Raw genomic sequence first — 12,487 nt, 5'->3', positions numbered from 1 at the left:
CCACTGCTGGGCTAAGGCCTCCTCTCCCTTTGAGGAGAAGGATCGGAACATATTCCACCACGATGATCCAATGCGGGTTGCTGGAATACACATGTGGTAGAATTTCAATGAAATTAGACATATGCAGGTTTCCTCACGATGTTTTCCTTCACCGCCGAGCGCGAGATCAATCAAATCAAATGAATTTTATTCAAGTAAACTTCACAGTGAAGCGTTTTTGTATTGTTAACAATTAAATACTACCACCGTTTCGGAAAGCAGCTTCTAGCGAGAAGAAACGGCAAGAAACTCGCATAGTTGCTCTTTTTAAATAAACAGATTTACAATGCTGTTGTAAATGTGCAATTTACAGTATTTAGTGTCCTATGATGGAACCCGAGCCTGACTCCAGGCGTTTCTTTCTAAAAAGTACTCTTTTAATGAATAATAAGGTTTATTAATTTAGTCTTAGATGAATTATAAACACATGGAAATTCAGTGTTGCCTGCCACTAAGCACTGGGCCATCTCGGCTTCGAACGATTGCGACGCAATATGTCACTCTCGATCGAGTATAACAGCTCAACAAATGCGCAACGAGCACATAACGCGCGCGCCCGCAGATGGAGCGCGAGTTCCGCGACTACCAGCGCGACAAGCAGAGCGCGGCCAAGGCGGCGCTCCGCCAGCTCTTGCTCGAGACGCGCTCCATCACGCACCGCTCGCTCGCCGCCGTGCGCGACGCGCCCGCCGCGCTGCCGCTGCTGCACGACACGCTCCGGCACGACGCCAGGTACGCGGCGCTCGACCACGTCGCGGACGAGCGCCAGCAGATCATCATGGGCTACCTCGAGGAGTTGGAGAAGAAGGGCCCCCCGCCGCCGCCCACGGCCACGGAGCCCTCGCGCCGCGCCAAGCAGTGACGGGTGACACGCGCTTCTTTAATATTACCTCATTACATTAAATATATCAAATAAAATTCTTCATTTCTCGATGGAACTTTGTTGCACGGACTCACTCTGTTTATAGTAGGATGTATAGCAAATTCAATAAAACCGATTACTGCCGATCCACACAACCAATAGACACAGCTCCCTGTCGCGCCACTCGACGCTATTCGTCGCTATAGATTCTCGCGTCAGTTCAACCCGAGACAGCGAGTGCGTGTAAATCGACGCGTCAAATTGACAAATATTTTAGGTCATATGATATTACAAGTTATTACGTGTTAGGAGAGTAACCTTAGCGATACGGCCATACGGTGTTATGACATTTGATTCAATATCACAATTTATATCACATTTTTATTGCATATTATTAATATAGCAGGAGCTATTGAATTTACTTTATTATGTACAATTATTATTGTAATTAATTGATCAATAATTTGTAAAACTGTTATTAATATTATTTTATATGGCATAGCATTTAATACTGGCATGTAACACTATTTCTTATTTAAAATTGAGCTGTCATTAGAAAACAATTGGACGATAGCGTGGCATTCTAACAGAGGATAGAGAGATTGAATCATCATTGTAAAACGGTAATATTATTTTGGCCATACCGAACTACTGAAATTACATACGTTAGCGTAAAAATCATATTCACATAAGAAATAAATATTGATAATTTGGGATAGCGTACTTAATTCGGATGTGATCGATTTTACGAAATTTGCCGATAATACATCTAAGTCGTGTCGTACTATGCCCAGACCATCTTGCACAAGCCCTACTTCCAAGTAATTCCTATTTGTTCTTTTCCAGTTGCACAGTGACGACTGACGGAGCATTCTTTTTACTAAGAAGCTGTAAGCCTCGGCTGCGATTTGTGTCTGTGAATACATTAGTTATAAATTGTAATAAAAAAAATAAAAAAACATTTTAACAATTCGTTTTTTATTATCTACGTAACGTATCGTACGTAAGAAAAATATAATATATATCCTATAATCTATTTTAATTTAAATAAAAAAAAATACATGTTTTAAATATTGTTATCATTAATAAATATATAATTTTGCATAATTATTTATGTATATATCACGCTTGTACAATTTTAAACAACATTTATTTACCTGTTTGTGCAAAATATTGTAAACTAATAATTATTAAAAAAATAATTTACACGAGCATAAAAATAAATAAACATAAATTTGGCTTCTCTTATTAGTATAATAATTTCTTTCCTTCTAAACGTTTCATAACTAACCTATGATACTTCAAATTAAAAGCTATCTACCTCTATAACTTAACACATGCTCAACATTTACGACCGGTTTCTGAGCGGCTATTTAAACGTCAGATTTAACTGTCAAACCGACATCATTAGGGTTAATAGATGTAAAAAATAAGTTTAACTTTTAAACCCATTTTTTTATTTAAGAAATAACTTAGAACGTAGGAATTATTTTAAATACTTAATTTATTTATTAATCATTAAAACTGCAAAATCCAACTGTCAGCTGCATTTATATATTTTTTTTATGTAACTTAATATATAAATTATTGATATATAACTAACGTTATTCGATTCGTCGTTCAGAAACCAGCAGTAACATTAAAAAAAACTGAAAACATAAAAGTTTATTACATATTATTAAAAAAGTTAAAAGTCTAAGTCGTCGTCCGATAGCTTGAAGTGTCGCGTGGGCAGCTCCCAAACCTTAACATTGCCGTCGCTGTCGCCAGCGGCGACGCGACACGATCTGAAAAATAAATACACATATATATTATTAATAACAACATATACTTAGCCCCTGCGGTATAACAATGTGTGAATGAAAAAAGTGACCTGACTAGCAGTGTCCATTACAAGTAAACTGCATAGCTTATTTAAGATTCAAAAAAAAGGTCCGTAACCAATGTATTCTAGTCAATGATATTCTAATAAACAGATATGTTATACCCATACTAAACAACAGAAAAAGTGTGAAGCCCGGGGACCGTTTATTTTACATTTCGTTACAAGTAAAAAGGATAGCTTGATAAAAACAATAAGTAAAAGGGATAACTAGATGTTTTAATTACGCAAAACGTATTACTACGTAATTATGATGTATTGTAACGTATTACTACGTAAAACGACTAAAAGCAAACGTCCTAATTAGGACGTTTTCTAGTCTTCACTATTTGCGCGTTAATAACATATCTGTTTACTACAACATCATTGATTCTAGTGTCGGAAATTAAGTATTATATTTATTAATATTCTAATATTAGTGGAATGGTGGCAAGACTGATGAATTCGCGGTCAAGATTTATAGAGTAACTATATTTAATTCACATTTGTATATATTTAAGCATTTATAACATTATAACATTTATAACATTATATTATATTTATAATTAACATTATATTATATAATTTATTTATTTAATTAAATAAATAAATAAATAAATTTAATGTTATACTTTTAGTAATATCGGTCTATTTTTGGAAAATAGTTTAATAACAGACTAATTTTATAATATGTCAAATTGCCGAAATATAGTTCGATGCACCACCGTTCCTGTTATACTTGAATTGTAATTAAATTCAACTCTGTATTCTCATTGCAACCAAAGATAGTCAGGTTTAATACTGACCCAAACTGGTTGACAGATACACAAGTGACATCGCCGCAGCCATTCATCCCGGTTACGAGAACAACCCGGCCGCTGTTCACGTTGTACACGCGCAGAGACTCCTCGCAACCAGACAGACCCAGCACCACGCACGGCGGCGACAACCAGCTCATACACGATATCGGAATGTCGAGACAGACAATCTGAGAGAAAATAAATAAATAACAACAAACAACAAAACGTCAAATATCTAAGATGGCGGCTGAGAGCTGTCATTTTATTGAAACGATAATTTCTAGGACATTACGCAAATATCATTATAATTAGGTATAAATAAAGATAATATTATAAATAGAATACTTGTTAGGATATTTAATACCTATTTTTCTTTAGTTACAAACAATAGAACCATTTTATAAGAACTCTTTGAGAATAGGATCGTAAATTTCAGAAAGTTCTAGGAGATTCTTGTGTCTAGACTCTAGATAGAGCGACGTACTTCAATATTTGTCAAAAACGCAACTTCAAAAAATGATTTAATAAAAAAATATCAATAAAAATCAATTTTTTTCTTCTGATTTATAAAAACGAATAAACACTGGATGTTTGTGAATATTTAAACAATCATTATCAGCCAAAATTTAAAAATGGCAGTCAGAAAACGATATTATTTTAATATTTTTAAAAAAAAATCCTCTATAACGCCTTAAAAACTAAAAAAATCATTATGAAACCTGGTCTGCAGATTATTTTAAAAACATAACGGTTTTCTTATCTTTCCAAAAATGTATAAAAACTAGGAATTTATTTCAAAGCAGCCGAAATATAATGACCAGAAAGGACGCTGGTGGGAATTCGTATTAGAAAATGAACGAATTTGTATTAAAGGTCGCTCATTAAAATTCCCACAAAATTAATTAAAAATAATATCCAATGTAAAATATCTTACTTACTCACTTAATTAATACGAGTTTAAAATAAAATTTAGGTTTTAATACGCGAGTCCTCTCTAAAAAACTAAAACTCTCTACAACAATGCACAGTACACACAGCATGTTCTACAGTGAATCAGGCAGGATTCTATCCTTATCTAGGAGATCTCTGAAAGAAGCGTTATTTTTTTTAAATCGTACTTAAAGCAGATTCAGGAGTCGCGTCTTGGAAAAAAATCTGCAGACCATTTGAAGTTAAATTCGACCAATATTGCATATGCATATGGGGGTTAAAATTATTGCAAATAGTCACCCCTATCACCTCCTAGCGGATGTACGTCGCATTACCAATGTAATACCCTGTATTTTCTAAGTATGCGTGTCAGCTAATCTTGATACTCTACAAACATCTTTCTATTATACTAGTATGCGTGTACAGTGACCAAAAGTGGTTTAGTATAAGATTATAAATTAACATGGTCATTTTTATTATTACAGTTATTGATTACGTTCGGTGGAGACTCAGTCTCGTGAACAAGACATTCGTAGTTAATGTCGAAATATCGAGCTGCACCGAACAGAAATAAAAAACAGCGGTTTAATATTTTTGTAACACGACTCCAGTTCTGACAGACAATCTAGACACGTAATCTAAGGTTATACGTATTAAACTATTTCGATTCGTATCGTATCGTGAGATATGAAACCTTACTGCTATTTAAAACGGGTATTTACCATGCTGATATACCATTCAAAACATGATAAATAAACCGTTTTAAATATTTAGTAGTAATTAAAATAACCATGTTAGTTTAAAATCTTGTATGCAGATTTATTTCAGACTAATGTACTTGAGGAAATGGTATTTAAAATGTAAACAAAAAGACATACCTTCAACGGACTCCCCTGGCTGATATCATAGACCCTCAGCTCGGAATCCATGGATATGGAGACGAATATGCCCGGTCTCTGATAGCTGAAGGCCACGTCGAGGACGCAAGTCCCGTGCCCCTCGAGGACATCGTACACCGGATCGCAACCCTCAGCTTCCGCCTTAATCTCGCACAGGAATAACTTCCCAGTCTTCGTCCCCACCACGAAGACATCATCGGGGACTTTCTCGTCAGTCGGGCGCAACGGATAGATCACAATGAAATCGAAGCACGTTATATCGGGTGCCAGTTTCTGGTCGCCGTTGATATTGTAGCAAACTATATTCTCGAATACTTTTTGATCAGCGTTCACCTGCCACGCGTTTAGGGTGCCGTCACATCCAGCGGAGAATAGAACCTGGTTTAAGGATTATGTAAATTTCAATATATTACACAGGTGGGATAAGACATTATGTACATACAGTCAGTGTGAGAAAACCTTCGTCAGTTATCAAATTCATTCCTTTATCAAGTCTTAAACTCTTATACTAGCGGCAAGATACGATGGCCGTTTTGACACATTAAAAAAGTGATGTGAAATGTAAATTTATTATAAATATAATATATTCACATCTTTGTTTTTTTGCAAGTAATTTAATTCAAGTTTTTGTTGCAAGTAGTATCTGATTAAAAAGGTTTAATAAAAAATATATAAAATAAGTTTAAGTAAAATATTCGAACTAAATCAAATTAAATCAAAAATTGGAATTAGAATGAATAACTTTATAAACACATTACATACAAGAAATAAATTGATACAAAAAAGAAACCAAAAACACTAGTGGCTATATTTAATCGGAGTCGTCCATACTGCTGCTTACACTCTCACTGCAATCGTCACTCACATTAATTATAAGTTCATTTTCTAAAATATTATCTATTTTCACATTTATTTAATAATCGTCCTTTATTAATCTAATAGTTCTATTTACAACCTTTTCTTATTCTTCTTTAGTCAGATGTTCACAAGCTTAGTTTAGAAATCACATTCGATAAATTTTATGACTAACTGCACGTCACTATTGACAATAAAGAACAACAATTTGCTCCTTTGATGTAATTATTTATTAAATAAGAAACTTCATGAGCGGGCAAACGTCAAAACGGCCATCATAGCGTGCCGCTACTATATTAACTTTTGAAACTAAACATCGAATCAACACACAAAACAATACAACAACAGCCCGTAAATTTCCCACTTTGTGGAGGTTTGGAACATATTCCAACACACTTAGCCAATGCGGGTTGGTGGAATACATATGTGGCAGAATTTCGATGAAATTAGACACATGCAGGTTTCCTCATGAGGTTTTCCTTCACCGCTGAACGCGAGATGAATTATAAACACAAATTAAGCACATGAAAATTCAGTGGTGCTTGCCTGGATTTCATCCGAATCATCGGTTAAGATGCACGGGTCCTTATCACTGGGCCATCTCGGCTTCAAATGATTGCGACGCAATTTGTCATTCTCGATCGGTAAGGCAGATTATTGATCATACTGAGCACACGGAAATAGATCTTTATATGACGAATCTTATTACCCCGACTGTACATACTATACCTACACTTAAGTAAGGAATTAGATAAGTAATAATGTCATTTGAAAACCTGATCAGCAGCCCCACGTCGCTTCCCCTTGCTAGTAATCTGCATCATCAAGAAAGTGTTCGCTAGCGGCGCGTCTGCCCAGCGCAGAGCCGAGACCCGCCTGGACCCGTGGCATCCAGCCGGTGAAGCCAACTGGGTGCCTTCATCCAAGCTCCCATTTCTCAAATTACAAAGTACAATTTCACCAGAAGTGGTCCCATATGCCAACAAGGCGGCGACAGTTGGGTGGTACTTCAGAACACTGACGCAATCTTTTTCAGTAACCTCCATAGCTTGGACGAACCGTTCCTCGCTCCTCTTCAGCATGAATACTTTGATGAGGCCGGAGTTCTGACACCAGGTTTCGTGTTGCATCGCGCCGATGGACACAGCGATCGAGTTACCGGCGCTGCTCCAAGTGACGCCTAGTATGGAGGTGTCGTGGTCGCCGCACCCGAGGCCGTGCTTGAGTTTGATCTCTTGCAATAGTTTCGCGGCGATGACGTCTTCTTCGTCAGAATCTGAGGACTCGTTGACGAATTCCCTGTCGTTTTGTTCCAATTGCTCCATCATGGCTGGAGCAACTCGCCTGAGAAACTCGTTCAGACCCGCGGGTATTTCTGATTCGTTCGTGTCTCCGTCTTCGGGCTGGGTCATGCAGCCCTCGTCTTTCGACAAGGACGTCTGAGTAGCGATGCCCTGCTCACTGAACTCCGTGGTCTGAACTGAACTGCTGGCGAGGGATCTGGTGTCTTGAGTAACGCAGTCGAAGCCCACGACTTCGCTGTCGTACCCGCTTAAACCAGACATGCTTGTTTCGGCAAATTTTAGACCGTTTGTGTTTTGTTTTGTATGTGTTGCACGTTGCCATGGTAACCGGCCATGTGTCCGCAAATTGTTGCCAAGTGTTTTGTGTTTAACGAGACTTATGATTTTTTTTTTTCATTTCTCTCGAAAATTACAAACTTCGTAAAAATTTTCACCAATGTTTAGCCGTCTTTTTTATTGATATATAAATGTTGTCGGTATAATTTTTGAAGTGAGCAGCATTAGAAAATGAAGACATTAGCGGGGAAATTGAAGTGTCTTTGCGGAATACTTTGAAACCGGAAACATTGTTATAACTTTATCTTTCATTACTGTATTATATTTTTCTACATTAATTGCTTAATTTTAATAAAGAAGAAAAAAGTTATATAGACTAATATTGTTTTGTTATCACTATAAGTTGCATTCATGAAATAAATTTAGCATCTGTAAGTTAAAAGATTGTCAAATGTCTTTATTTATTTGATTGGCGATTTGATTTCTAGTAATCCTATGATTTTAATGACTAGGTTTCTCCAGATGCTTATACTTTAAACAGAAAGGTTCGTTAATCATTCGTAAAAGTACTAACCGATTAACATTATAAAAGACTAAAGATGTCAAATGCTGTCGTATTTTTGAAACGGTAGACTTATTAAAGATTTATAAATCTTTTCATTTTCATGACAGGAGCAACTGAGTAACAGTAATAACATGCTGTGTTTGTTCCTTGTACCAATGTTATGATTATCACATATTGTCATAAAATTATTAATATTTTTCCGTACATTCATAACATTACAGAATATATTGATTTTAATATAAAACATAATTAATATATCCATGTAAATCAGTGTTGGGCAAATTTTAATTGCAAGAACAATTAAAGATTAACAACTAATTAATTGTTAATTGTTACTAATACAGTTAACAATTAATCAATTGTAATTGTGGAAAATCACAACTAACAATTAATTAATTGTTAACTGTATTAGTAACAATTAACAATTAATTAATTTTTAATTGTTTTGCTAATTTTAATTAAAAAATAACAATTAAAAATACTGCTATAATATAAAGCTGGTATATATAAATATACAATATACCCGTATGGTTCCGGGTAGTAGAATAGTGCCCCCATCTTTTCATGTAGTTAAATAAATATGTTAGCAACAAATAAAAGACTTGAACGAAGACGACGACTTGAAATGTTTTTGTTTTACACCTACGCTGCGGAAATATTGATCAGTGCAACTTTATATTATATAATATAAAAATGAACACTTTTTTTTCTGTGGAAAGAGAGATTTAGAAAAAATAAGCTATACTTAAGAGCCTTTGACCACATTTTTATTCGTCTGAAGTCTAATACTTATAGCTTAATTTTCCTAAATCTTTACTAATTTCATTTTGATATATAAAGTTAATTGTTAGTTTTAATTGTTTTATAAAACAATTAAAAAAGTTAATTGCAATTATTTTAATTGTAAGTTGCAATTGACATACGTTAATCAAATTAATTTAATTGCAAGGTGCAATTAAAAGTGTAATTGCGATTAATTTAATTGTAATTAATTTAATTGCAATTACTTTTTTAGTCAATTAATAAAATAATTGACAATTGCTTGATTAATGCCCAACACTGATGTAAATAAATACTTTAATTCCGCTTAAACGTTATTGTATTGTGGACAGATCTATATTCATTTATATTTTATCTGTGTATTTATGCATCTGTCATCCCGACTGACACATCGTGAAAGCGCGGGAATAGGATATATATATAGACTCGAAAACTCGTTATTTAGGTAATCTTTGGAGATATGACGTACTTATTTTATATTTCATTTACTATAAATATTTATGAAAATAAACCTTATGATAAATAAAACGACATATTAAATTCAACACTTTTATATTATATATTTTCAATCAACTTAATAAAATACAATTTATGGCATCAAATACGTGTCCGTGTGACGTGTGGGTGAAATGTCAAAATGTGTTGACGTGTAGTTTTTTGGCGGGAAAACCAATAATTTTTTTTTTTTTTAAATATCGAAACTGATTTTAATCGTTCCATCAACGTATGCTACCATTATTATTATCCATTATTTTTTAATTAAAAATAAAACAAGTAAACACAGCAAAAAAGTTGTTTTTTTAATTATATTTTCTGATTATAATCATCGTAATTTTTTTTTTGTTAACCTTAAATTCAATATAAATTTATTTTTAATCACAATTTAACAAAGTAAAAAAAAAATAGTTTTCCCGCCAACTTAAGACAGCTTAAGCGTGGCAATGTGATACAGATCTAACAAAACAAAATTAACATACATTATAATGATTACATACTAGACATTTTAACTCGAGCCTCATTGCTTGAAAGATATTGAGTGTAGGAGTAAGAAGTATGTCTTTAGAAATAATTCCGTAAAATATATTGGGTTGGTTTTACTCACACAAGGAATTATAGTAAATTAGAAATCAATTCAAAAGCTTAAAATAATTCCGTTAAGACACAAATACTTCGTAAATTTTAGTTATTTGAATAAAGACCTCCATTTTTTTAACGTCGGTATTGACAGACTGAAAGATTCTTACGGTAGCCATATTTTTTTTTTTTGACATTATTTAATAAGATACCAATGACATTATTTTTTTATCATCTGTGATATATTTTATTGATTATAAATATAATGTTAAATTACGTTAGCCTCTGTTACGTTAATTACAATAATTATAAAATGAATAAATATAAATTCATTAAAAATATAATGGTCAGATACTTTGGTACTTGAATTAATATAATTAATTAATTGCATGAAACAATAACAAGTAATAAGGGTTATTACATACTAGGCATTTAGGCATTTGCTTTAGCCATATACGATGAAAAATAATTTGATTTCCACGAATTTGACTCAGTGGCGCGATCGTTTGTCTCTCTCACACTTGTTGCATTTACATGATTTGAAAAGAGAAAGTGCATATTTAACACTATTTTTCTGGCTTATTATAGAATTATTTGACATCTGTCTAGTTATAAAAAAAAAATTTTTGAATGTGACATTGGCGAAATAATCTATGCCTTACATAAAATCTTTAAAATAAAACTTTACCGATTATAGTATGGAGTTATTTAGTGCGTTAGTTAGTTCAGAAACTTATTTCTTTAATTTATAATACAACAATATTATTATATAGCTTTTTTTATGATGTTACTGTAGTGTACACAGATCTGTTATAATATAATTATTATTATTTGAATTATATTGTATATGGATATATTATCTATGTATTTATGTATCTGTACCCAGGAGTGACATACGTCTCGGAAAGCGCGGGAATATAAAGTATATGATATAATATAACATATATTCATATATAACTTGTAAATCGATCTTACAATCATATATGTGAACATTACAGTTACTATATACTTAATACTGTTATTTCAATTGATTTATTGTTATGGATGTTAAGACGCATTCTCTCGGCCATTAAAAGTTACAATTAAGAAATACAATGCGAGTTAAACGGATAAAAGAATTAGTTATATTATACTTACAAATTACATTAATTTATGTAGAAAATTCTATAAAAGCTATATTATATATTATAACTTTAATAAATTTTTAAGTCATTTAATTTAAGTGCATATTAAAAGATATATTTAAATATAATTTAAACAATATTACTGAATTATTTAACGTCTCAAATATAATAATAAAAAAAAAACAATTCGAGACAAAATATGACAGAAACTAAACATATAGATTATTAAAAGTTATTTTTAAAAAAAACGGACACAATTTCAAGTTAACCTTTTTTTTTTTTTAATTTAAAGCCTAAGGCATATTTTAAAGGTTCCCATATCCGTACACCACGATAAATATATTTTTATTTGGTCACATTTAATAATGTAATTTTATAATTGTGCTTAAAAATATACGCTTAAGAAATCTCTAAGAAATTAATTAGGCTCCATTTTCTTTTTCTACAGATTAAAAATAATCCAATACTTTCAACGCTATTAACAATCATCGGACATATTTTTTTTTAATCTAAGGGTGGCGCCTGACTTACGCTATATGATCGTAATACAACATTCGTACACTTATGAATGTTCGGTCTTTGCTTGCTATCCATTCGACAAATTGTTACCGAATGTACTGTGTATGACGAAAAGTCATTACAGGACCAATTCTTTCAACAATGGTACACACTCCAAATTCAGTTAATACCTGTTGACTTCCAAGCATGATATATTAATTTAAATAATTGTTTTTAACTAACATGACTTTGTATTTTTTTAAATGTTGAAAAAGAGTAACTACTGACTTACTTGGCGGTTCTTCTCGGTAGAATATACTTTCCGAACCGGTGGTAGCTTCATTTAATTGTTAAATGACGATGACGAAAAGTTCTTGTAAGAGCCTACTTGAATAAAGTTTATTTTGATTATTTACTTTTGTGTTAAATACTCCACTGGCTGACGAGCAAAATGGAGCGTTCAGTAGTGTTTAATTGTAGGTTGATATACTACTTGTAAATATTAGACACGTACCAATTGACGAATTAATGTCAATACTTGATATCGCAAACATTCGTCTAACCACGCATGTCTGGCGCCAGCATAACACGAATTATAATCACAATTTAATTTGCAACGA

The 12,487-nt window shown here is 32.9% G+C and overlaps 1 protein-coding gene across 1 annotated transcript; it reads right to left on the bottom strand.

Annotated features, from left to right (window-relative positions):
* Window positions 1-2,582: 2,582 nt before the first annotated feature.
* LOC124541734 (cytoplasmic dynein 2 intermediate chain 2-like) lies at window positions 2,583-7,908 on the bottom strand. The gene is made up of 4 exons (XM_047119675.1): window positions 7,023-7,908; window positions 5,371-5,769; window positions 3,569-3,750; window positions 2,583-2,688 (listed from the first exon to the last, which is right to left on the bottom strand). The coding sequence occupies exons 1-4, from the start codon at window positions 7,809-7,811 to the stop codon at window positions 2,589-2,591; spliced, it is 1,470 nt and encodes a 489-aa protein (XP_046975631.1). The 5' UTR covers window positions 7,812-7,908; the 3' UTR covers window positions 2,583-2,588.
* Between the last annotated feature and the right edge of the window lie 4,579 nt (window positions 7,909-12,487).

Source organism: Vanessa cardui, chromosome 28 (genome assembly GCF_905220365.1).
Source record: "Vanessa cardui chromosome 28, ilVanCard2.1, whole genome shotgun sequence".
Classification (NCBI taxonomy): domain Eukaryota; kingdom Metazoa; phylum Arthropoda; class Insecta; order Lepidoptera; family Nymphalidae; genus Vanessa; species Vanessa cardui.
This window is presented reverse-complemented; position numbering and strand designations above follow the sequence as displayed.